General features: G+C 33.9%; 1 protein-coding gene across 2 annotated transcripts in view; it reads left to right on the plus strand.

The window, feature by feature from the left end:
• PARG (poly(ADP-ribose) glycohydrolase) overlaps window positions 1–25,956 on the plus strand; it is a 116,987-nt gene that overhangs the window by 59,614 nt on the left and 31,417 nt on the right. For both annotated transcript variants that reach the window (XM_023494628.2, XM_012540194.3), the window contains 4 exons: window positions 1,911–1,990; window positions 11,115–11,175; window positions 16,704–16,779; window positions 22,420–22,567. In XM_023494628.2, coding sequence (XP_023350396.1) covers window positions 1,911–1,990; window positions 11,115–11,175; window positions 16,704–16,779; window positions 22,420–22,567 — 365 coding nt within the window. The remainder of the gene's footprint in view (window positions 1–1,910; window positions 1,991–11,114; window positions 11,176–16,703; window positions 16,780–22,419; window positions 22,568–25,956) is intronic.

Consider the following 25,956-nt stretch of genomic DNA (forward strand, 5'->3'; position numbering starts at 1 on the left):
TGTGGTTTGGAAGGGGATAGAGGGGAGTGAAAGGAATATTGCTGGCCAATTAGGAAGAGAAGAGAATGAAGAGTAAGTTATCTCTAGGTTTAAAATTAGACTTAAGAAAACTAATAAGCAGAATAAATTGAAAAAACTTTTATATCAGTGAGGAGTGGACCTACAGAGTAATGTGTTCATAGTTTGTGAAGGATGGCAGTAATTGCCTGTAGAGCCTTTAATTATCATAATGACACATTTATTGGCTCAAATTTGTCTCTATGGACATTAGAAAATACTGAACTTCATTGGAGAGCACCTGGATTTAAAATTTTTTGATAATTATGAATTTACTGTTTTTAAGAGAATTTTAAAACTTTCTGAAAAGTAGTGGTTTATGCTACTCAATGCAACAGCTGCTTTTTCCTCTTTAATTATACACCACAATTTCTTTGGTGGGGAAAATTGGGTAGATAATTTTTAGATGTGACTTGATTTATCCTGCTGTATAGGAAAAATAGAAAAAAGGACACTACAGCAGGTCTTGACATAAACATTCATTATATTGTTATTCACTTTGTAGATGTTCAGTCAAACTGATATTTGTCAGATATTCTGATATTATACATTGAAAAGTCAAATTTAAACCCATGCAGTGAAATTACCTCTTTTTATGAAAGATTCTTAGAGTAGATAAAGCAGTAGAGAATTTTAGAAGAATTAATTGTATTAGTTCAATAAAATTACCACAGAAATGACTTTTAAAGAAGTTAAATTGTTTAAATAAAAAAGATATCCAAGATAGTTTAATCTTTTAAATTTTAAAAATCAGGTTTATTCACTACTTTTCTATATTTTCCTGACTACTGTTTAGTTTAGATATTCATATGAGCTATTTCCTCAGGCATGACCTTAATAATTATGTAGGGAGGCATCATCATTGTCTTCCCTTCCTCCTTTCCTCTCCCTTTTCCTAATTCATTTCATTGGCCAAACAGGATTTCCTTTTGAAATTATATAAGCCTGTTTTTCTAGCTATGAAAAATAATTTATTTCAGCTCTAGAAAGTGGATTTTACCTGGAGCATTTCTCATTTTAAATCTAAGACGCATAATATGGGAACAAATGGATGCCATCACATCAGTTTTATTCCCAGTGACCATCAGTGTATTTTTAAAATGTTTTTCAAAAACATGATCTTAAGCTCAAAAGGATATTCTTGTGTCAGACATCACTTAGTGAACTTATATACTCAGGGCATATTTCTTCCAAAGCTCCCACTGCTATTTCCTCTGGACAAATTGCATTATGTATTAGCAATAACAATACCATGTCATTTTGAAGGAAACTAAATTAAGTTGTACAAGTCCAGGTTGCTGGGAGCTAGATGCCACAAAATGTTTTGGTTTACCATGTAAAAAATGCGTTAGCCTAATTACAAAAGCATTATAGTTCAAGACACTATTATTTGCCACCTAAAAAAATCCAGATATGAACATTTTGGTTCAAGACAGTTTATTTGCAAAGTGTAAAGAGGATATTTGTTTTGATGAAGGACTCAGTATTAAGAAATGTAAACACAGCTTGCCCTTTCTAGGTCACTTGTTGGGGGAAATTGTCCTTCATGTGCCCTTAATTGAGTTTGAAAAGTTTCAAACAAAAAGTTTTCTTTAAAGCATATTGCTTTTGGAATGTACAATTAGGAAAAACTACTTTGAAAACTGATCCATTTTCCATATGCTCAGATTATAATTGATAAACAACCTTTGTAGTTGCTATTTAGAACAAACTAGTTTTCCACTTTTGTGTTATAAAGATAAAGAGGCCTATGTCATAATTTGCCTCTTATCAGTTATTTAGGTGATATATTGAATATTGCCTTCACTATTCAAGTACCTTTAATTTAGGGTTCTTTTTGTTGTCTCTTTCAGATTGTTTGAAGGAAGATCAACGAGGAAGCCTGAGAAGCTTAAAACCCTCTTCTGCTATTTTAGAAAAGTCACAGAGAAAAGTAAATTCATTTTGTTCTTGCATGGTCTTTTTAGGGAAAGGGGCTTGTTAATTCAGCTGGAAAATGATTGTGCATACTTTCATATAAAAAGAGAAGAACAAAGTCAAAAATGCTAATGTGATTGAAATAGTAATTTGGTTTTTACCTTTGTGAGTCTTCATTTGTATTTAGACCTTACTGTTCTGAATTCAGACCATACTTTCCCCCCCATCTCTGACTTATCTAAGATTGTGGTGTGTTTTATAATAGCACTTTTATTGTCACAGACCCAGTTTAAGCCTCAGTTGTTTTCTTCATTGGTTTCAATATAAAGGAAGCAGATTTTCTGCTTTCAAGTTTCCAATAACTGCCTGAATCCTAGACTTAGATCCTCAGAGATAGGATCTCACTGAAGTTCTCAAAAATTCTACCTCCCATATCCTCAAATTTAAAGAAGAAAGGAATTATTTGGAGAATATTAGGAGGTTATCTTGAGATTCTCCCACTTAAAGACCTTGGCCTTTGTTTTGCTCTTTGGATCTCTCATTTGTAGAGACGCTTCTGGGACTGCTACCAAAGTGGGTCTTTTTTTTAGTCTTTTTTAGGTGGGTCTTGAGAACTCATTGTCACAGATTGAAATGTTCACATGGCTTTTGATTCTTACTTGGATAATGGGCTTTATATTTATATACTTGGCAATGAAGCAGTTCCTGGAACAAGAGAAGGCTAATTAATGGTTGTGGAAAGGGTATCTTTGTTGATTTTCTTTCTTAGCTACAAAAATCCTAAAATTCTGGATCCAAATATCTGTCCAAAATGTTTCCCAAATGGGATAAAAGTGAGGAGAACTTTTTTGGTCTAGTTTGGGAACAAGATAGCCCTCTTGGCTTAGAGCCCTTAAATAACCCGAATCTACCCCAGGAGTGGAGGAGCCGGACAGTGCAAATAAAGGAACTTGGACCTATTTCAGGTCTAATGTGTTAGCAATATCCATCTAGGAAATGCACTGGCAAGTGTTCTTGTCTCACAAAAATGCAGTGAGGCCAGATGTGGAGAGAGTGTTCTGGAAAAATGCTGAGTTTGGAGAAATTCATATTTATAAATACATTTTATTGACTTTTTAGAAGCTTATTATAAAGGCACCGAGTTTAAATTTAAATGTTTTAAATTTTTAAAAAGATTACCCCTCTTTATATTTCCAAGTCTGATTTCTCAGCTGAACTTTCTACACTGCCTTATAGTCCTGGATATTTACATTACATTTATGATATTTTAATTTATTTTTATGAAAAAAATATCATCCTCAAATTGGTCAATTGTTGTTGGGTTTGTGTATAATATGGTAATATGATTTTTTCAGTGTACTTGCTGGTAAATTTTTTTCTTTTCAAAAAAAGATCCCTTTTTAGGACTGTGACCTGTATTTGTATCAGCAAATGCTGGTTTTCATAATGATAATTAGTTCATAAAGCCAATTGTTGTGGTGTTTTCTTATGAGAATTTTGTTGAGGCAATTGGGAGTAAAGTGACTTGTCTAGGGTCACACAGCTAGGAAGCGGTAAGTCTCTGAGACCACATTTGAACTCAGATCCTTCTGACTTCAGGGCTGGTACTCTATCCACTGCACCAACTAGCTGCCCCCTCTTATGACAATTTTGAGATGAAAGCTTAGCTGCTATTCATCAATTTTCTCTTAATTTGGTAGGCTAACCTGGTCTGATTGAGGAAAGTTGAGAAAGTTTGATAAGGGATAGGCTCCACAATGCCTTTGCATAGGCTTACCATTTCATCAAGTCATTTTTGAAGCAATAAATTGTCCTTCTTTTAGTGGTTTTCCTTCCTTTTATTGTGGATGCTTTATATATAATACCTTGCATATATTGCCAAGGCAGATTATTCACTTGTTTCTGAAGGAATTATTGATAGGATCTATATGACTATCCTGAAATCTGTAAGCTACGTTGACAGGTTTTTGTACTTGTAAATTGTCCATGGTTTTTTCTATATTACATGAAATAAGTAGCAGGAGACATATAATTGTGTGCAAGTTCAAAACTGAAAGAAGTAAAATTTTTATCATTTTATTAGAAAAATCTTTTTCTTTTAATGAATGAGGAAAGGATTCATTTGTACAAAAATATTTATAGCAGTTTTTTTTGTAATGGCAAAGATTGGAAACTAAGAGGGTGTCCATTAATTGGTTAATGGTTGAGCAGGTTATGCTACTTATGAATGTGATAGAATACTATTTTGCTATAGTAAATGATGAAGCGGATGGTTTCAGAGAAACCTGGGAAAATCTGTATGAACTAATACAAAGGGAAATGAGCAAAAAATCAGGAGAATAGTTTTTACAATAGCAAACAATATCATAAGGACAATCAACTCTGAAAGACTTGGGAATTCTAATTGACACAGTGACCAATCACAATTCCAGAAGTCTCTTGATGAAACATGCTACCCACCTCCAAATAGAGATGGATTGAGTACAGATTGAGGCTTGTTTTCTATTTTTGTTTTTGGACAAGGCTAATACAGACATTTGTTTTGCTTGATTAGATATATTTATAATGGATTTTGTTTTTTTTGCTTTCTCAATTGGGGCTAAGGTTGTATAAGAGAAGAGAAGTCATACCTGAAAATGAAATAAAATATATTTAAATTTTTAAAGATATTTTTCCAATCCTAATTGTAGACTTTTTATTAATAGAATAAGGAAAAAACAATAGAAAAAGGTAAAAAAAGGAAAATAAAAAACAAAGCAAAATATTGTTATGTGCGCAGCAGAACATTGCAGGGGGATTTCAAGATATGTAACAATAAATTTTCATTTCAGGAAAGCATATATTATAATAGTAGAAATTATATTTATGAGTGATTATCTTTTCTTTACTTCCTTGTAGATTATTCTTTTGTTCTCTGCTGTACAGTTTTTACTTTATTCTTTTTTCCCCTTTTCATTACCTCTACTTTCCCCAAGAAGCTTACAGTTAAGTTTTATATAGAAAGAGAAAGAAGTAGGAATGGGGATGGGGATGGGAGTCTATATACACCCCCACCCTCACATCCACCCTCATATATATTTACACCCACTCACAGACCCACATATACATATATCTGTATATACATACATACATGTGCGCACGCGCGCGCATGCACACACACACACACACACACACACACACACACACAGTCCAGATTAGCACCCTGGATGCCTTAGAATCAGCAGAAGTCAGGATAAGCAAAAGTTCTTGGACTTTAGGGGGATAAGTAAAGAACATGGATGAAAACTCCACGAACTCTCCACAACCTCCTCTCTTCTCCTTGTCCACAGTCAAAGTGACCTTGACTTGTCTTACTCCACCTCCTAATTCCTCAAGCCAGCACAGAATAGTGAGAAGGACCATTTTTCAAGCATATGCTAATAGAGTATTGTCCAATCGGTAATTAGCCTTAAGTGCTCTGTTATCTGATTCCAGTGCACCTATTCAGAGTTTCAGCCCTTTACACACACATACACACACACACATTTTCCCCCTGTGCAAACATGCATCTAAAACAATGTTAGTATGGCTGACATATAATGTAGATTTCTTTCTTGATTGAAATTAAGTTTGACTTTGTCTAAGATCATTGATTATTAGCAGTACTTTTTTTTTCTGATAAATTTTACTCCTGATCCTTGTTGTATTATTTGTTTATAGCTCTTATTTCCTATCTCTGCTAACTCTTCTAATTTAATTCTGCTGCTTAATTTGCCTTTCAGGTCTCTCATATTCTCCCACCCCCCACCTTTTCCTTCCCTTTTTATCCTGTTTCAATTGTTCTGTATAGTCCCACTTCTATTAGTCTCAACACCTTCCTATACCTCATCTTATCTTTTATTATCCCTTACCCATTAATCTATCTATCTTGTCCTATTACCATAAATCTACACATACTTCTATGCTCCACATTATCCTTTTCCCTTCCTATTTAACCTATTCCTGATATGAAGATTTTCAAAACTACAAGCCCTCCTCCCCCCTTTAATGCCTTTATATTGCTTTTTCCTCAGCACCCTCATTTGTATAACATTTTTACTATTTTCCAAGAGAGTATTGTCTTTTTAGAATTAGATCATACTAAACTTTCTTTTGAGCTGCTGATATCAATCTTAAATATGCATAACACAAACATTTTGTCCATGTAGAGTTACTTGAAATTAATCTTTGATGTTGGCTTTATAATATGTTAAATTTTTTATTAAGTTTGGGTTTGATTGAGACAAAGTCTGAAAATCTGCAAGTTTGTTGAATGCCCTTTTTTTGTTATTGTTCAGTATTATAGATAATATTGCTGAATATGATATTTTTGACCATAGGCCTAGTTATTTTGATTGCCAGTAGATATCCCAAGACCTGTGGTCTTTTATTGTGGCTGCTGATAAAATCCTGCACAATTTTAATTGTAACTCCAGCATATTGAATTGTTTTTTTTCTTGTTTTTTTGCAAAATTTTCACTTTGATATACGGGTTTCAAAATTTGGCAATAGTATTTCTATGTGTTTTCTACAAAAGATCTTTTTGAGGTCGTGATTGGTGGATTTTTTCTATTTCTATTTTCCCTTCCTTTTCTATCACTCTAGAACAATTTTTTTTGAATTATTTCTTGCATTATTATGTCAAAATTATTTTTTTAGTCACAGCTTTCAGGTAATCTAATTATTCTTATGTTGTTTCTTCTTGTTCTGTTTTCTAGATCTGTCATTTTTCTTAAAAGATGTTTCACATTCTGTTCCTTTTTTTCATTCTTTATATTCTGTTTTCTTATTTCTTTGTCTCTTTTAGCTTCACTGGCTTCCTCTTTCCCAAATCTAATTTTCAAATCTATTTTCATTTGAAAGACTCTATTTCCTTTTCTAGTTGGTTAACTTTTCTTCCCTCGGTCCCCTCCCCACCCATAATCTTGTTTTTTCTTGGATGATTTTTTTATGTATTAATCAACTCATTTATTTATTTAGTTTTTGGTTTTGCATCAATCTTGATTTTTTAAAGTCTTTTTTGAGTTCTCTGGACAGAGAACCATTTAACATTACTCATTAGGGTAGAGGAAGCTTTGTTTTTTGTTGGTTTGTTTGTTTTGTTTTGTTTTTGCCTTCATTGTGCTCTTCTGAAGATGAACCCCAATCTTCCTTATTCTCATAGTTTCTCTATTCAGGTTCTTCTTTGCCGGTCCACCCAAAGGTGCCTCTAGCTTTACTTCAGTTCTCCCTTCTGATCTAAACCCCAAACTCCCCCCTCCTGCAAGTGTCTGCCCCCTTACTTCTGCACTCTTGGGTGTACTGGCTCCTTCTCTGCCAGGGCCAAGTCTCTGTAGCATGGCTGTGTCTGGCATTTTCTCAATCTTCCAGGACTCTTAATTCCCCATGCTGTGTGGGAGGTGAAAGTTACTTGGATTGGGGCTAAGGCTCCAGCCAAACCCAGCTAGCCCCAGGGCTCCCCTGTTTCTATGGAGGGATTTAATCCCTGGCCAGGGGATTTCTTTAAGTCATCTTGGGTTGTCCTAAGAGGACTCTTGTTCTTTGTTTTTCACCAGTCTATGTTCTCCCTGAAATAAAAATTTGATCTGTTTGTGGGGAAAACCTAGAGAGCTTGAAATTTTCTGGTCTATACTGCCATTTTCCTAGAGTCCTCCAATCATATTTAATTTTTTAAAAATTCCATCTCTGACCACACACTGATTCTGTGACCTCAGACAAATTCTTTAACTAGTCTAGTGTTCTAGGAAGAAACTGACTTGCCTTGATAAAGAGAGAAGTTCTTCTATTTGAGAATCCTCCATATCTTGGAAATATCTGATTCAGCCTTATTTCATCTCTGAGAAACACATTTTTCTGCTTTTCTAAATCTGAGTAAAATAAATCCTGTTTCTATAATTAAATAATTCTAAATTTAGGGACATTGAGCAAATTATGGTCCTTCCAAAAGGAGTTATTAGTCTTTAACATTTCAAGTAATTTGGGGGGGAAACCCTAAAATTTCTTTTTCTAGGACTATAGAATGTGAATACTTTCAAAAAGTGAACCCTACCAACTAGATTGTTTTCACTATTCAGAATTTAATAAGATAGAACTAATTTCCTCCTTAGAAATTTGTGGATTTCAGAATTAAATGTTTAATTTAATTAACTTTAGAACTTTTCATTATATATTACATCTCTTGTAGAATCTGTAGTTAAGTTGTTCTTAACTGTCATGCCGCTATAAGAAGAAAACAGGATGAGGAAAGTAGATTGTATGGTATATAGAAATATTTAGAACAATTTTAAAAATTTAATAATATCTTTTTATTTCAAAATACGTGCAAAGATAATTTTCATCATTCACCCTTGCAAAAACTATGTAACAAATTTTTCTTCCTCTCTCCCTGTCTCTGGACATCAAGTAATCTAATATAGGCTAAACATGTGCAGTTCTCACCGTATTCCCACATTTATCATGCTGCACAAGAAAAAATCAGTAGAAAAGTGGAAAAAATAAGAGAAAAAAAAAAAAAAACAAGCCAAGAAACAACAACAGAAAGTGAAAATACTATGTTGTGATCCACATTCAATCCCCATAGTCCTCCCTCTGGATGTAGATGGATCTCTCCATCACAAATCCATTAAAATTGGTCTGAACCATCTCATTATTGAAACATGTTGAGACACATCCATCAGAATTGATCATCACATAATCTTGTTGCTGTATATAGTGTTCTATTGGTTCTACTCAATCTATTTAACATCAGTTCATGTAAATCTCTCCAGGCATTTCTGAAATCATCCTGCTCATCATTTCTTGTAAAACAATAATATTCCATAACATTCATATTCCGTAACTTATTCAGCCATTCTCCAGTTGATGGGCATTCACTCAGTTTCCAGTTCCTTACCACTACAAAAAGGGCTGCTACAAACATTTTTGCACATGTAGATCCTTTTCCCCTTTTTTCTGATCTCTTTGGGTTACAGATGCAATAGAGACATTGCTGGATCAAAGAGTATGCACAGTTTGATAGCTCTTTGAGTATAGTTCCAAATTGCTCTCCAAGATAGTTAACAGTTCCACCAACAAAATATTAGTGTTCCAAGCTTCGAAGACTCATTTTTGTGGGTTTAAATCTAGCCTCAGACACTACTAGCTGTATGACCCGGGCAAGTTATTTAACACCATTTGCCTCAATTCCTTCATCTTTAAAATGAGCTAGAGAAGGAAATGGTAAACCACTCTTTGTCAAGAAAATCCCAAAATGGGGTCACAAAGAATTGGATACAACTGAAACGATTGAACAACAAAAATAGTGTTTTTTCATAAATTTTGAGGTAGGCAGAAGTGATGCAGATTCTATATTACAGGTAAACCTGAGTTCAGAAAGAATATAACTTTCTCAAATTCCCACTATTAATTAGAATTAAAATCCATTAAAATTAAAATCCACTATCCACTAAACCCTTATCTCTCAATGATGAATTTGACATATGAAAATATCTAGCAGTACTTTCCATTTCTCAAAGAATATCTCTTCATTGGTTTATTTAATTCATTTTTAAATAATTGAATATAATATACAACATTCAATTATTTAAAAATATATATTATCAAAGAATATTTTCATTGGTTTCAATGTTTTATGTCATACTTAACTATTTATTTATTTATCTGTTATTTGTTTATTCATTCATTCTTCGTTTGTTTTGCTGGGACAATTGGGGTTAAGTGACTTGCCCAGGGTCATACAGCTAGAAAGTATTAAGTGTTGATTTGAACTCAGGTTGTCCTGACTGGTGTTCTGTCCACTGCACTATCTAGCTGCCCCCTGTCATATTCAATTATTTAAAAATATATAATGTAGTAATATATAGTGATTTTAAAAACTGGAATAATTAAATATAGTGTTTAGAGAAAATAGTATATTTTATATGATCCTGTGATCTCTATGGTATATGTGATATCTATGATACTATGTGATCTCTGTTGGTACTTTCATCAGTGACATTGTCGAAAGGCCATTCTTCCTGATTTTCTCTGGACTTATCTCTTTGCCAGTTTATATTGAGCTATTAGTTTCTCTTTGTCTTAGTATTAATGTAGGAAGTTACAACTTATTATTTCTTATCCATTAAATGAGAAGAATAGATGACAGAACAGTATTAGTATCTAAAAAGGCTGTTTATCCAGAAATTGAAGTTTGATTACCTATATTACTCTTTGTAGATATAAATATTTAAAGCTTATTCATTCATCTAAAAAAGGAATGACATTGCTTCTAAAGAAACTTTTTTTTTTTTAAAGCTCTGTTCACAAATTTAATTTTCCGATTCAACTCATGTAGGATTATTGAGATATTGTTGCTGGTGATTGAGAATTTTTTAAATGAGAAAGCTTACTAGGAATGGAATTAGTAAGCCTTTATTGGGGTTCTGTCTTCATTATAGTTAGTAGCTACTGACATAGTTCCTTTTATAAAAACTGTTTTTAAAAAAAATATTCAGAAGATAACTAGAAATGGTTGGGCTTATTAATTCTACTCTTTGAATCAATTTAATTACCTTTAGTCTAGATGATATATTTGTGATTGTTACTTGATTTTTCAGAAATGACTTCTTAAAACCCAAAGGGGCATCTCTTTTAAAATAGCACTTACTAGATTAGTAATGTTTCTTTTTTCCCTTTCCTGTGAAGTTGTTGGATCCTTTAGGATAAATTCTTTTTCTTTCTTCTTACAAACCTCTTGATATGCATCAGCATTCCTGTTCAGCTATTAGGATTGCATATTATTTTAACCTTTGATTTATCTGCCTTGACCTGAAAGCATCCTTTAAAAACTGCAGCTTACATACAATTTAATTAAGAAATTAATTAAAATCCATTGTTAGGACTTCTTTTTGCTTGATTTTATTTGTTTTTTTTATTTTGTATAGTATTTCTATACATAATTTTTATTGTGGAAAGGAGTTTTAGAAAGAGAAGAGCATATTTTATTTCTGCTGTTTCTGGCTTTTCTGGTCAGATCTATAATGATTTTTAAATCCACTTATGATCTGAAAAACAAACTTTTATATGTTGAAATTTGTGGGATGTTTATATATCTGCATTTTTTTTTTCTGTTGTTGCTTTTGTAGAACCTACTGGCTTGGTGACATTTACAAGACAAAGTCTTCAAGATTTTCCAGAATGGGAAAGGTAAAGAACATTGCCTATGTATATCAATAGCATCTTATGGACTAAAAAGTTTCTTGTCATAGAATTACAGAATTTTATAGCTATATGGTCCCTTTTCTCCCCCTCCTTCCCACTCACATCCAACCATTAATCCATTTGGAATTCAATTTCTGATAGTATCTTTCACCCTCTAACAAATTGAGGTGACATAACCTAACTTTAAACATCATTGCCTCTTTCTTGGACTGTTGCAATCATAATGCTTCCATTGCTAACTCTCCTTATTGCTTTATCCCTCATATTGTTTTCACGTCAACCTTGCTAAGGTAGAATTCTGATCATGTCACTTCCTCAATAAAATACCTTGTCTTCCCATTTACTTTAGACTAAAGTTTTTATTCAAGATCTTCCATTATTTGTCCTTAACCTTTCTTCTCAGATTTTTCCCAAAATTCCTCTTCCCATACAACTAAACTAGCTTGTTCACCATTCCTGTAAATACTTTATAATTAACACTTCTCCACCTTTGCTCACATGATTATCCCCAGTGGGAGTATAAACTCTGCTTTCTTTCTTTCTTTTCAAATTCCTAACTCAAGACCTGTTGTTAGATATCTTCTCCTCCATGAACAGCCTTCTGTAATTCTCCAATCACAAGTGATATCTCCCTCCTGTGTTGCTATCATGCATTTAGGTCATTCAGCCTTGATTTATATGTTTGTAGATATATAAATGTTGTCTCCCATAATAAACTGTGAGATCCCTAAAAGTAGGGACCCATCTGACTCATGTTTGGTTGTCCTAGATTGCCTAGCAGAAAAAATGCATTAATTTATTTATGGAATGTTAGATTTGGAAGGTTATCTTTTTAGTCTCATATACACTATTTTTATTTCAATTCAAGAAGCATTTATTAAGCACCTTTAGATCTCAGAATATAAAGACAGTTAAAAATCATCCTTCCCCTCAAGAAGCTTATACTCTTGGGATGGGAGGATGGAGAGAAAAGAGAGGATTCCCTTTTTTAACTTCTTTGGAAAATAACCATAATGCCTGTGCTTGAATATGTTCAAGTAGCACTGAATTTATTTTCTCATTAGGCCACACATTCTGATTTGGGCCAGTTATAATCTTTTTCCTTTTTTGAACCAACAACACCTTGTAACTTCTCTTACCTGTTGGTTTTAATTCCATCTCTGGAACAAATTTCTATTTAAAATTCTGAGGCTTCTTGTTTGGAATTGAGCTAAGGGTAATGAGTTCTGAGGTCTAATTATATTTGGAGAGTAAAATCATTTAAAATAAATATTGCAAAATATTTACATATACAGACATGGAGATGTGAATAAACCAAAATTTAAGAAAAATTTCATTAATGATAAAGTATTTCTAGTGCTACTCTCTTAATGTCTGTTCTGTGTAAAACTATAGGCATTAAATATTGAGCTAAAACTTCCTGTTCTACTTAGTCCTATAGTTGTCACTGTGATGCCAGGGCTGATGCTTCTGGTTTACATAGCACACTATTACCTACTTTTATTCATTGAAATTTACATTGTAAAATTAGCTTTTTATCATGTCATTGTAATTGTCCTTATTTATTCTGTTTGGAATTGTATAATGAAAGGGGATTGCTTCTACTAGCAGCTGCTTGAGGACAGCTCCCTAGGATGGGGCACTTGAAGGGCTAGGAATCTTCTTGCCAGCAGGTGGCGACACTGAAGTTGGTTTGAAATGGAGAACTTTGCTCAGGTGTGATTGAGTAGTTGAAATGATTAATAAAGTAGAGGAAACATAAACTTACAGGAAAAGGTAGGCTAAGTAAAATAAGTAAGGCATTTAGTGATAGCATTTGAAAAGACCTTAGAGAATATCTAATGCAGTCTCCAACTGAATGCACAGAACTTTTTCATTCCTGATAAATGATTTCTAGCTTCCACTTGAATACTTTGTTGATAAATAGCTCATTGTACATGAGTATGCACATGTACACTTACACACATATAGGAAGGTACCAACATTTACTAAAAACTTAATATGTGCTAGATATTAATTTAAGTTCTCTATAAATATCTCATTGGATCCTTACAACAATTGGTTATAAATAAATACACATTTTACATTTGAACAAATTGAGGCAGATTAAATGACTTTGCTAATTATCACATAGCTACTAAATGTTAGAAATCAGATTTGAACTCTTCTCCGACTCTAGTCCCAGCTACCTCTCTACTGCACCCATCTAGGTATGTTGTGTATATATACATAAACGTGTACGTACACACACACACACACACACACACACCCTTATTAGTTTTAAGCTTCTTGAGGGCAGGAAATGTTGTTGCCTTTCTTTGTATCTTCAGTATTTGGTGGGCACTTAGCACAGTGCCTAGCACATGATAGGCACTTAATAAATGCTTATTGATTGACTGATAGTGTTTACATGCATATCATGTAAGGTTGGTCATTTCATAGGTAGTAATAGGGACTGATCTGTGACTTTGATTGGTACAGGGAATATGCTGTAGGTGAGGGAATTCCTTTTGCCATTCAGGTCAGCACTTTCTGTAATGTATCATCTTAGAAAGTTGTTTAAGGTATTGAAGTTAAGTGACTTGTTCATAATCACAAAACCACAGTATCTTTCTGATTCTTGGGCAATTGTGCCTTACTAACCTCTCATATTTTGAATTAGATACAAACACACAAGCATATGTACATGGGGATATATATAAACTCTTCATTAATGATGGTATTCAAGATAAAGGCTAGACCACCATACTGTGTATACAGATGCACATACATGTTTGATAAAACAGGATATATCATTTTGTGATAACTCTATAGTTGTTAGAACTGTTTTGTACACCATGCAGTTCTATATAGTAGTAAACTGTAAGAGTCCAAATAGTAGTATTTGCCTAAAGTCCATCTCTACTTACTAAGTCTGTTTCTCATTTTGTTCTTTGCAATAGCTCTGTAGTCATCTCAGTGTAGTGCAGAGGTGTCAGGTACTCCCCAGAATACCCCCATAATTGGGAAATGTTTAACAAAATAAATAAAAATACAATACCCATAGATGTTATTTATGGTTCCTAAATGAACATTCAGCTCAGATCCATTTCTACTTGACACTCTTGGTGTTGTGGGCAGTATGCAACTTAGAGGTAAGAGATTGGAATTCAAGCTTCACCATAAATGTCCTTAGGCAAGGAACAGTCAACCATGTCCAAAATCTGGTTTTTTTCATCATCAGAATGAGCATACTTGTTGTGTCCTGCTTTCTAGAGCCCCCCAAGTTGGGTGAGTAAAATATTGAGTCCTGCTTTCTAGAGCCCCCCAAGGTGGGGTTATTAAAATATTGAATCCTGCTTTCTAGAGCCCCCAAGTTGGGATGACAAAACATATCATTGCTTTCTAGAGCCCCCATGCCGGGATTATTAAAATTTACCTTCCTAGTGGAAAAGTGATGAGGCGGGACTCCCCAAGGAAAGTGGAGTCTGTTAATTTCAAGGGCTTTCCCCTTTTTTATAATGTTTAAAAAACAACAACAACAACAACACTGAGCATGTGGGACCACATAAATAACTTGCTATTGTATATAGAGTGCCACCCGATATCACTCTGCTTCAATCTCAACACAGGTTGTCACCACCTCCTGACTTCTCCAGAAAGCCGAGAGCCCTTAGGTGAGATGGGGAGCCGAAGCAGACATTGTCAACAGGTTCCCTCTGGGTTGAAGGGTCTTATACCTCACCCAGAGTTTTCCCACGGACTACACATTCTAATACTTATACTAACTTTCTCACCAGGTTCTATATAAATATGAATCATTCAACCATGTCATGGCCCTTTCAAGTTTTGGTGGCTCCTCTGTGATCTTGCCCTTTGTTTTCTCTAGAATAATCACCCAGAATTAATACAATTGTTTGAGAACCTTCATTTGCTTTGATGCTCATTATTTAATCAGTGTCATTTCTAAAATGTCATTCCCAGAAATGAATCTAGCACTCCAAAGTTGGTCTTACTATCATAAGTTATAATGGGAGTATTTTCTGGAGAGTTGTTGTAGCCCAGTGGAGAGAGGCTTGACTTTAAGGATCTGAATTTGAATCTTTATGCTGTCCCATGCTAGGTCACAATGATGTTGAATATGCCCATTAACCTTCTCTAAAGCTCATTTTTTTTCATTTGGAAAATGAACAGATTGAACTAAATGACTTCTGAGGTTTCTTTAGATTTGCTTGTGCTTCTCTGATCACGTGCACCTGGCTTTTCATATCTTACATGGGAAGAATAGTCAATAAACCTGTCAGTCTTTTATTATTTATTAAGTGCCTACTATGTGCCAGGTATTGTGCTAAAATATAAAAATAATGTTCTATGGATGTAGGGAAGTATTTCACAGAGGTACAGTATTGTTATCATTAAAATGATTGGAAAAGTTCTATAACATGAGAGTCAGTTTGCTTATTGAAACATGCCTAAGCATTTCATTTTCAAAACTAGATCAAAGAGTGTAGTAGAGGTGAAGCTGTGATATTTCACTCATGTTTGTGGCATTTTAGTTTGTATATTAATTCCCAGAAATGAATTCATAGTGATGATTTTTTAACTCTGTTCATTATAAAGATTACACAAAATAGTTTTCCTGTGAATGCTGTATATCAATCACTTATAGTCATATGTGGATATGTATATAGATAGATATAAAGATATAATCTTTATCTAAATTATACTTATTTCCAGAGAAGAACTCAACTGAGGATAACTTAAGAAAAATAATAGCATTTTTGAAATAGAAAGTAATAGTTAAATGGCCAGTGGTTTTACTTTAAGTTAAACTATGCTGTCTTAGTGTAAAGTTAAGCAAGAGACTTACTAAGAAATAACAAATTAGCACAGACTGATTAGGGGCATGGAGGAACCTCTGTCCCCCTGCTGATACAGAAACATGAAAGGTCCAAGGGATCCACTGTCTCCTCCCTCAGCATCTAGATCTGTGATTCTTGGACTCTTTTTATTATACTGTGCCTCTCTTCATCAATCCAGTACTTTGGTTTTTTAATATCCTATGCTAAGGTAGTCTATTTTTCTTTATCATAATTCATATGGTTTCCTAAAGAAATGGAAACCAGAAAAAGTAAATATTAACATGTGGCTGAACTCAAAACGTCTGTGGTTTTAATTTAAATTCAGCGTAGGTAAACATGTCAGTGACTGCTCTTTGTGAAAGAGGAGAATGATTATGTTTTCTGGATAACTTAAAGGCAGTAAGTCAATTTAACAACCTTATGAATAAAAGAATACAGTAGTTCAGAATTTCTGTTGCCTTCATTTTCACCAAAAAGAAAAATATAATTAACAAACTAATGAAAATAGAGCCACTGAGAAAATCATGTGGGATTTATTGAATCTCTCCGTATATACAATTTGGCTTGTTTAAAAAAAACCAAAAAAACAAAAGACAAAAACGTGGTAGTAGGTCCTTTGTATTTAATGAAAAATTCTTTTACCAACTTAAAGGAAAATCTTTTTAATTGTAGGTGTGAAAAAAAATTAACTCGATTACACGTAACTTATGAAGGTACCATAGAAGGAAATGGACAAGGCATGCTCCAGGTAGGTGAATAATAACAGAAACGGTTCCCTTTCTTTTGGCTGACTTCAGGGAGTGAAGGAATTTTCCCTCTTTTCTGTTTACCTTGAGTGATTTTCAGTTTGTGAAGCATAATAACTGAATAAAAACAACAAAATGAGTCATTTTGACAGCCTTTGTAATGGTGATACTGACCAGATCACACTCTATGTTTCTCATCTGTGCCTGTTCAAAAAAGCCTTTGACAGAGAACCTCTGGTTCTGGGTAGCTTCTGTCTCTCATTACAGACAGGCACTGATTGTAGACTGACAGCAGTGCAGTTTCTAGGGTATAATCTTGACAAGTTGTCAGCAAGCATTTTCTTTTTTCCTTTTTTCTCCATAGTTGTTCTGCCCCAGATGTTGACCAGATTTGAGATGCTTCTCTGCTGCTGACTGCTGTGTTTTGGTCTGAGAGCCAGTCAACTAAAACGGATTGATAAGAGAGACCTCTCTCCTATAACTAGCAGTAATTTTATATTGAGGCAGTGAACATGTTTTTCTCGTTGATGTCTTTTTTTCTTCTTTTAGAGATATTGATTTAGTTTATTCAGTCATTATTCCTATTCTATTCCACTATGTTTTTGTCTTAATTTTGGGAAAATTGAAACCCTCCATATGCTTTATTATTTTATGACATCATCAGTGAACTTTTTATTTATAGTAACCTTTTTATAGTCTCATAGTTGAGCGATGAGCATGTATTTTGGCTTCTCTTCCCCATATCCAGTAGAATATACATTAACATTATCACAGTCTCAGGGTTAGAAGGGTCTTCAGAGACTATCTAGTCCAAATCCTACCAAAACAAGAATCCATTCTCTTAGATACTTGGACGAATGTTTAGTGTTAGGAAAGTGAAGTCGGGCAATTTTACAGAAAGGGGGGGCTGACATTTTATGACATGCTTTTTTTTTTTTGAGGGGTGGGAAAGTGAGTGTTGTCTTATATTCCCTTAATTTAAATAACTGGTACAGGTTGATATTTGAACATTACTTAATGTTTTTATTAAGGTTTCTGACTGTTTTGTGTTCTTTTTTCTAGTTATTATGTATTTTTATTTAAAAGATATAATGTAACTGGTAATTTTAAAATGGCCTTTTAGAATTAACTAAAATTAAAATGCTGCAAGGAGGGGAAACCATGTTCAGTTTTTAATTGCTTTTTCTTCTTCTTTTGCAATCATAAGTAGCATTTATGTAGTCCATACTCTGTGCCTAGTATTGTGCTAAGTTCTTTACAATTATTATCTCATTTGATTCTCACATCATTCCTGGGAATTAGGTACTTTTATTATCCCACTTTACAGATGAAGAAAATTAAGCAGACAGAATTACACACTGTCCCAAGCTGAAGTTACTTGGTCCAAATTTGAATTGAAATATTCCTGATTTCAAGCCCAGAGCTCAAGGCACCATACCCACCCAGCTGCTTGAACTGATACTTGGAATACAACTGAATCTTTTAGGAATTCCCTTTTGAAATCTTTATTTGCCTCCATATCTTATCCTCCTTTTTTGACTGACTAGGTCTAATTATTTATTCTAAACTGATGTTCATTATTACTTGCTCCACAATAAAAAATGAATCATTCTTTTCTATCCTTTTCTTACGCCATAATCAACCAACAAGCATCTATTAAATGCCTTCATGTGGTAGGCCCTGTGCTGGGGATTTGGGGTACAAAAAGAAATGTGATTCAGCCTGTTCCTTCAAGGAGCTCATGTGATATGAAGACATTATAGTATGTTCTCAGATAAGACCTAAAAGATCTATACACTTATATTCAAAGTGATTGGAAAGGGAGAAACCAACAATTGGAGGAGGCAAGAAAGTCATCTTGCTGGGAGGAAAGAATTCTGAGCACTGGAATTGAGGAAAACAGTATTCCAAGTTTGTGGGGTTGCAAAGGCATAGAAGTAGAAGATGGAATGTTGGGCTGTGCAGCAGCCAAGAAGTCAGTGTGACTAGAGTAATTTAATCATCAAATTGAAGCTAGATTATGAAGGACTTTCCTTGTCAAGCAGAGGAGCTTATAATTTAATCCTAAAGGCAGTCGGAAGTCATTGAATCTTCTGTAGTAGGAGAGTAACAGTGTGAGACCTTTGTTTTAGGAGTATGCACTTGGTAGCCATGTGGAGATTGGATTAGAAAAGGGAAAAGCTGGGTTTGAGGAATCTGAGGGAGAAGTGATAAGGAATTGAGGTAGGGTAGTTGTGATAGTAAAGAGGAAGGGGAATGATGTGAGAGATACTGAACAGGTGGGCTGAACAAGGTGAGGAACTAATGCATGTGGGGATGGGGGGGGGGTAAGTGGAAAAAAGAATCTTTTTCAGCAGGGGACTTCAATTTGAAGCATCATGGATACAAAGCTGGAAGGGACCTTAGAGATATTCACATTCAGCTCAATCATTTTAAAAATGAAGAAATGGGGCACAGCAGTTAAGTGATTTGCCACAGGCACTAAATGTCTGAGGTAGAATTTGAAGCCAGGTTTTGCTGACTTTAAGTCCCGTGTTCTTTATGTCTGTCTAGTGCATAATGCTGCCTCTCCATTAACCTAGAATTTACAAACCTTGAGTGACTGGGAGAAATACTAGGGGCGGAAACAGAGAAAATAAAAAGAGAAAACTTGATTAAGGTGAATATAGTGAATTTCATCTATCGGAAATCTTTCTGAATTTTTCCTTTCTCAAACGTTAATTTATAAACTAACAAAGTCCAATGTTGCATTCCTCTCCCTTTGCCCCACCCCAGACAGCTGGTTTTTTTTTTTTTTTGGAAGGGAGAAGAGGCTGATAATTTTTGAAAATCTGGGGAAGGTGTTTGAAGGATAGGGGAGATATGGACACATTTAAAGACAACAGGGAAGGAGCCATTAGATATAGAGAGAACACTTAAAGAGGACATGTTTAAATGGATATACTCTCAGGGAAGCAGGAGAGCATGACATCAAAGTCCTAAGTAGAAGATTGACATTGGCAAGGGGAAAGACTTTGTCATTATGTCAGACTGCAACAAAGTAGACAAGGAAGAGGATGCTAGGATGCTTAGAATTATGGCTTCAAGGAGAAGCAGCAGCATCAGTTTTCTTCAGTTAAGCCAAATTGAAGTCCCCTGCTGAAAAGGATGTGACTAATGTATGATGTAGTCATGAGGGAAGAGTAGAAAGATGAGTAGATTGAAGGCCCAGGTGAGGTTGGGTCACATTAATTTATAGTGGACTTGGGCAGCAGAGTGCAATAACTTTCTCTATTTGTGTTTAACACTACATGAGAGGTGTCTACCATACTGCAAGTAGAGAAGGTGGGTGAATAAAGGGGAATTTAGAAAGTATTGAATGGTCATAGGGCAGCGGGGCAAGGGATTCAAGAATTGAAGGTGGTATGAGGTTTAATTGATTAATGAAAGGGCCAAGATTTTGACAAATATGTAGGGCCAAAGCAGATGTGCCTGGACTGGGGATGTCTTATTTGAATGGCAGTTTTAAAAAAGATGAAAAGAGAATTGGGTTATATTTAGGAGTACAAGATTCCTTTAGTAGACATTCCACTTGAAATAAGCAAAGCAACTGCATATCAGCACTCCAAGAATGCTGACCTTTATTTAACCCTTTTTCTTGGAATTTATTAAAGATGAATGGTGCTCACATGAAATTGTAAGCTGAAATGGAAGTAGATTTAAAGAAGGGCTTAAATGCTTTTTCCACTACTAATTGTTAACACCATGCCCCCAGAGAGCAGGAGAATTTTGTATGTCAGTAGTAGAAATCTCCTTGTATTTTGTATAAATTGTTTTTAGCTAAATGACAATTACAAAATCTCTTTTAACAATATTGTCGTTGCTTTCTATTTCTTGAGTTGAAATTGACAGACTTAAAAAACTGAAGATGTTCCTTTAGAATTTTTCCTGAATTAGAGGAACCTCATTGTAACACAGTTTTTATAACTAGTAGAAAGTGTTTTAAAGATTATTTCAAGAAAAGTCACTCCTGTGAGACCTATTGTGTTGAGTATGGTGATTTCTGTACAAAATTAGACATGCTGTCTTTTTACTCAGAGTGAATGTTGTGTACCATAATTTTTTTTTTTTGTCAGTTTATACCAAAGTATATTCAGCTTGGTTGTAAACCTCCTCATCTTCTCACATCCCTGTACCCTGTTCTAATAAAATCAAAATTTAATCCTACCCAGTAGTTATAGTCATATAGAGAAAAGCTAGGATCTTATAAGTAAATCATAAATACTTGTTGATTGGTAAGAAAAGATTCAATAAATGCTAAATAGTTCCTTTCATCAATGACTTAAAACATTAAAGGAAAAAAATTTAATTTAGATGCATGAAATATGTGTACACACATGCATGTGTGTGCATGTAAGTAGCATGACTAATTTCAAGAATTTAGGAAATGAATGTTTTTTAGTACTTTTCTGATGCCTCCTTCAGGATAGAAGGCTAGACTGTGTTTTTGCCATCTCTGAGTTACTAAGTTGGTTTCTTCCCTCATAAGCATTTTTCTTCTGAAAATACAGGATTCATGGTTTTGTTCCATTATTTAAAAAAACAACTTAGAATTGTAATTTTATTTTAATAGAGTAGAAAAAACAACATATGTACACACACCCATATCCTTATAGCTGAAGACAGGTTGAAATGGAGATGATGACAATGATAACAATACCTTCTTTCTAGGATTGTTGGGAAGATAAAATGAGATATTATTTATAAAGCCCTTTGCAAACCTTAAAGCACTATGTAAATGCTAGCTATTGTTGTCATATGACTATACCAGCATCTAGAATTGCCTTTGATTTAATTTGAAGGAGAACATAACTCAGCTTTGTTCGTGAGGTTTTTGAATATCATTCCCATAAAAGAGCCATGAACTGTCTTTAAAAATAACGCATTTGGTTTTTGTTTTGATTATAAATGGTTTCTTGGTTCTTTGGATGTAGGAAGTAGTTAAAAGTTTGTAACATCCATTTAATCTTTGATTTCATAGGTTATAATTAGAAAAGTAAAAAATTCCTCATAAAACTTTCTTACAGAAGCATCAGGAAAGACCAGTCACTGAATTATAAAAGTATTATAAGACAGTGAGGCATTTGATTCCTGTGTTTGATATGGAAGGCTGTATAATTTATGAAAGTCATGTAAAATATATATAGGGAAATTGAGGGGGAAAAAAGTGGGGATAAAAGCCAAATACCTATAGTTAACCCCTAAAGAAATAAAGCTTTCCAATGAAAGCTTTATACAGTGTTCCTGTGGCCCAAAAAGAGGCTTATGATGAAGTCCATATTATAGATTGGAATTTTAACTTAAGTTTCAGCTCCATAATGGTTTGGGATTCTGAGAATTGAACAGATAAGTTAACTAATCAAAATGAAAAATAATATGCTTATTTAAATTTTCTGAGAAAATTTTTTCTCATTTGTTGATTTTTTTTTTTTTTGTGTGTGTGTGTGTGATATTTCCTCCATGATCAAGTTTAGGGTTTAAAATTTTTAATTTTTTTTTTTTTGGGGGGGGAGAAAATTAAACCTTTAGAGATAATTTATTTTATTAATATAAATTTTGAAGTCATTATATGCATATAAAACTAGCTTCATTATTCCTAACAGGTAGATTTTGCTAATCGCTTTGTTGGAGGGGGTGTAACCAGTGCAGGACTGGTACAGGAAGAAATCAGATTTTTAATCAACCCTGAATTGATTGTATCACGACTCATCACTGAGGTGCTGGATCACAATGAATGTCTTATCATCACAGGTTAGTACTAGACAAGACTCTCCAAAATCTTTATGTAATGCTTTTTCCTTTTCATGAACATCTGCTACAAAGAATAGAGATAAAAGTCTAGTTTGTAACTGTTTCCTGCCATTGGCATGAGGTTTATTCATTAGCCTTAGGCTTTTGAGCTTTGAAAATTGTTACAATCTTTATTTCAAACCTTGAATAAAACATTTTACTTAATTCCTTTATGAACTTTTCCATTTGTAGAATGAATATAATATAGTTTAGTTAAATTGGGAATTTTGAGAATTAATAGTAGTATATTTATAAATTACCAGATATTCTTGTAAGAAAGAGGTAACATTTTTTTTTTTTTGTCAGATTGTAAATATGTTAATTACTTAGAAAGCTGGAACTCTGGAGATGTATACTTGAAACAAGGTGTTAATTAACTCAGTGGAATTGATGAGATATAATGGTTTTCTAGTTCATATATATATATATACTTAATACTTAGCATGGTGATGTAATAATTCTCTACATTTACACCATAACCAGTATGTTGTAATGATGTAATTGTATCTAGGTATATAAGGGCTGAGAAGGACTGGAAAATAGACATTCTGTCTTTGACCAGCCTTGTGTTGGCTGACCTGTCTTCATCACTTCTCCACTAAGACCAAGGATTTGGGCTGATCCCAAGGTCCTCCAGAAAGCTAGCCCAAATATTATAAGTTACCTAGTTAATTTTGTAATTAAGAAAGTTGTATCAAAATTGCAATAATTGAAAAAGCTCAAATAAATTTTTGGCAAATTTAAGAGGCACAGGTAATAGGATAGTTATTGGTTTGTTTGGTTTTTTTTTAAATCTCTTATTCTCAAACCAAACTTTTCTTGGTTAAAGAAAAAACCATGTATAGATGTATTGTATTTGTTTAATTATGGACTTAACACATCTAGCCAGGTTTGTGTTTCAGGTGAAAAATTTTAAATGATCTAATGCTGTGATTTTTAACAATGTTTTATTATCTGTGTAAACCACTTTTCAAAGGAGATGGTCAGTATATGATAGGATTGGGGCAGGGGGGTGGGGGTGGGACAGGTGGGTTGATTTGCTAAAAAGTCACTGCTAGCTGACAAAACAGTTAAGTCATTTATTACTCAGAAGAGACTTCTAACTATTCACTCTAGCTATTATAAGCCTTATACTAAATAGCATTGTAAAAAAAAAAAAAAAATCTTCCAAGTAAAGACCATTATCAGTCACCATTAGTTGATATTTCTATTTTCTACAAAAGCAGTTTTCCAGTTTCTTCTGGAATCCATCCCATTTTACCAGATAAGATTTAGGAGGCTTAACAGTTGCCCTAGGAAAAAAAATTAGTTTATTGTTACTTCTACCAAAGGCTGTGAGAAATAGTCCATATCCTGGAGAATTTCACTGAGCATCACTGGAGCTGTTTCTAAAGAAGAAAGCTTGAAGAACTAAGGCTAAACCAATCCTACACTCTTAGAGGGTTGACTTTGGATCAATTTGTAGTGACAGATAGCACTCCTAAGACCATATTATGCCACAGATCTGTCTGTAGTTAGTCTTCAGGGGAATTAGTTTGCCTTTCTTTAAATTCTCTTCCCTTTTTGTCATCTAAAAAAATACCTGTTGCCTAAAGGATTTTGTCATAAGATGTGTTCTATATTATTTTATAAACCACTGTGAAATTATTCCTTCCAATCCCATGAAATCCATTGTAGGACCCTGTCACATGTACCTTGTCTCATAGCATGGGAGACAAAGAAAAATGAGATGACTTGTTGAACAGAAATGTCTGAGTTAGGCCAGTGCCAAATTGTTCTTTTCTTAGAATCTGCATTGTATTTACTGCAACTCTTTCTTCTCCAGTGTTGTCCTACTTTGGTAAGGTCTTAATGTCTTGAAATAGCTTTACCAAAGTTCTTTCTTTGAAATTAAAGAGAGTCTAGGGAAGGAAGATGAAAGTTTACCTACACTTTAGGTAGGCTTCTTCAATCTCCTTATTCATATTTGGGCTTTCTTTTAGGTTTTGTGGCCCATTTTATGTGGATAATATGAGGATCTACCTATCTGTAAATTAGAATGTGATATAGGTAAGAAAGAGGAAAATGTGAAGGAAGAAAAAGTAAAAAAAAAACCAAGAAGTTGATTCAGTATTCATTAAATGACTAAATAACAAATTTTTAGCATATCTTATTACAAGGAAATGTAAAGAACTACCAATTAGAAAACTTTAGCTGAGTGACAATTTTTGTATCAAGTATTTTTCAAAATTAGTGTCTGGGTCATGTCAATATTTTTGTTTGCATAGATATTTTCATTTATATAGGAATTTCACTTGTGGAACAAAGTTTTTCAGATTTATTATTATTATTATTAATTATTAATTCAGATTATTGAAAGTGGATTTTCATTTCAAGAATCTGATTTTGCTCATGTCATTCATATATAAGCCCTTTATCCTTTAGATGGTTTTCATGAATTGCTGTGACTGAAAAGTTCACCACCTTGCAGCCAACCTTTTGGTGATAAGTCTATCCAAAGATAGCTATAAAGCTTGGGCCTTGAATGCCTAGGCTTATAGTAAATCTTCAGGCCCTTATGTGAATACTATCTAACCTAGAAGAAACTATTAGAACCTGCAAATGTAGCATTACCTCCAATCCAAAATGAGGCATTAGAAAAGAAAATTTCTGTAAAGGAACATTAATGTATATTTCTTTATTAATGTTTCTTGGCAAAATGTTAACTATGTGCAGACATAGCTTAAGTATGTAACAAAAGGCTTAGAATGACAGGGAGTGTCTTCTGGCAATAATTTTTCCAAGGATATGATTTCTCCTATTAAAAAATAATTTAAAACTTTTCCACATTTTGAAGTTAAATTGAACTTGACCACCATTACATATACTGAAAAGGGTCTCTGGGGAGTTTCGTTGGGGATCTGTTTTACCTATGTTTTTTAAAAGCAAGTTTGCAGAACTACTAATATACTTAACCTTCTGAGATATTGGCACTGCTAGCGAAGGACAAGCCAGGGTGACTTTTTACTCAGCACATTTTTTTTAAAATCCACTTTGCTTTATTATAGTACTACCTAATTAATATCTGTGATGTGATGTTCCCTTAATGGAAATGGCCATTTCATCATCCATATTTGATCCCTGGCTTTCTGCCATCTCGCTGCTTAGGAGAGCCTTAACCATGTGCCACAATCTATCTGCCTGATCAATTACATTCCTTCAATGATGTATCTTGACTCAGTGGGCTAATGGCTGTGACTGTGCTATTTGAATTTGTAGAAGAGTCTGAGAAATTGGAAATAAATTAAATTTGACATCATTGTGGAGCATCTGGTTGGCATCAAGCTTTTTAATGAATATGAAACAGGTCA

Source organism: Sarcophilus harrisii, chromosome 2, assembly GCF_902635505.1.
Source record: "Sarcophilus harrisii chromosome 2, mSarHar1.11, whole genome shotgun sequence".
NCBI lineage: Eukaryota > Metazoa > Chordata > Mammalia > Dasyuromorphia > Dasyuridae > Sarcophilus > Sarcophilus harrisii.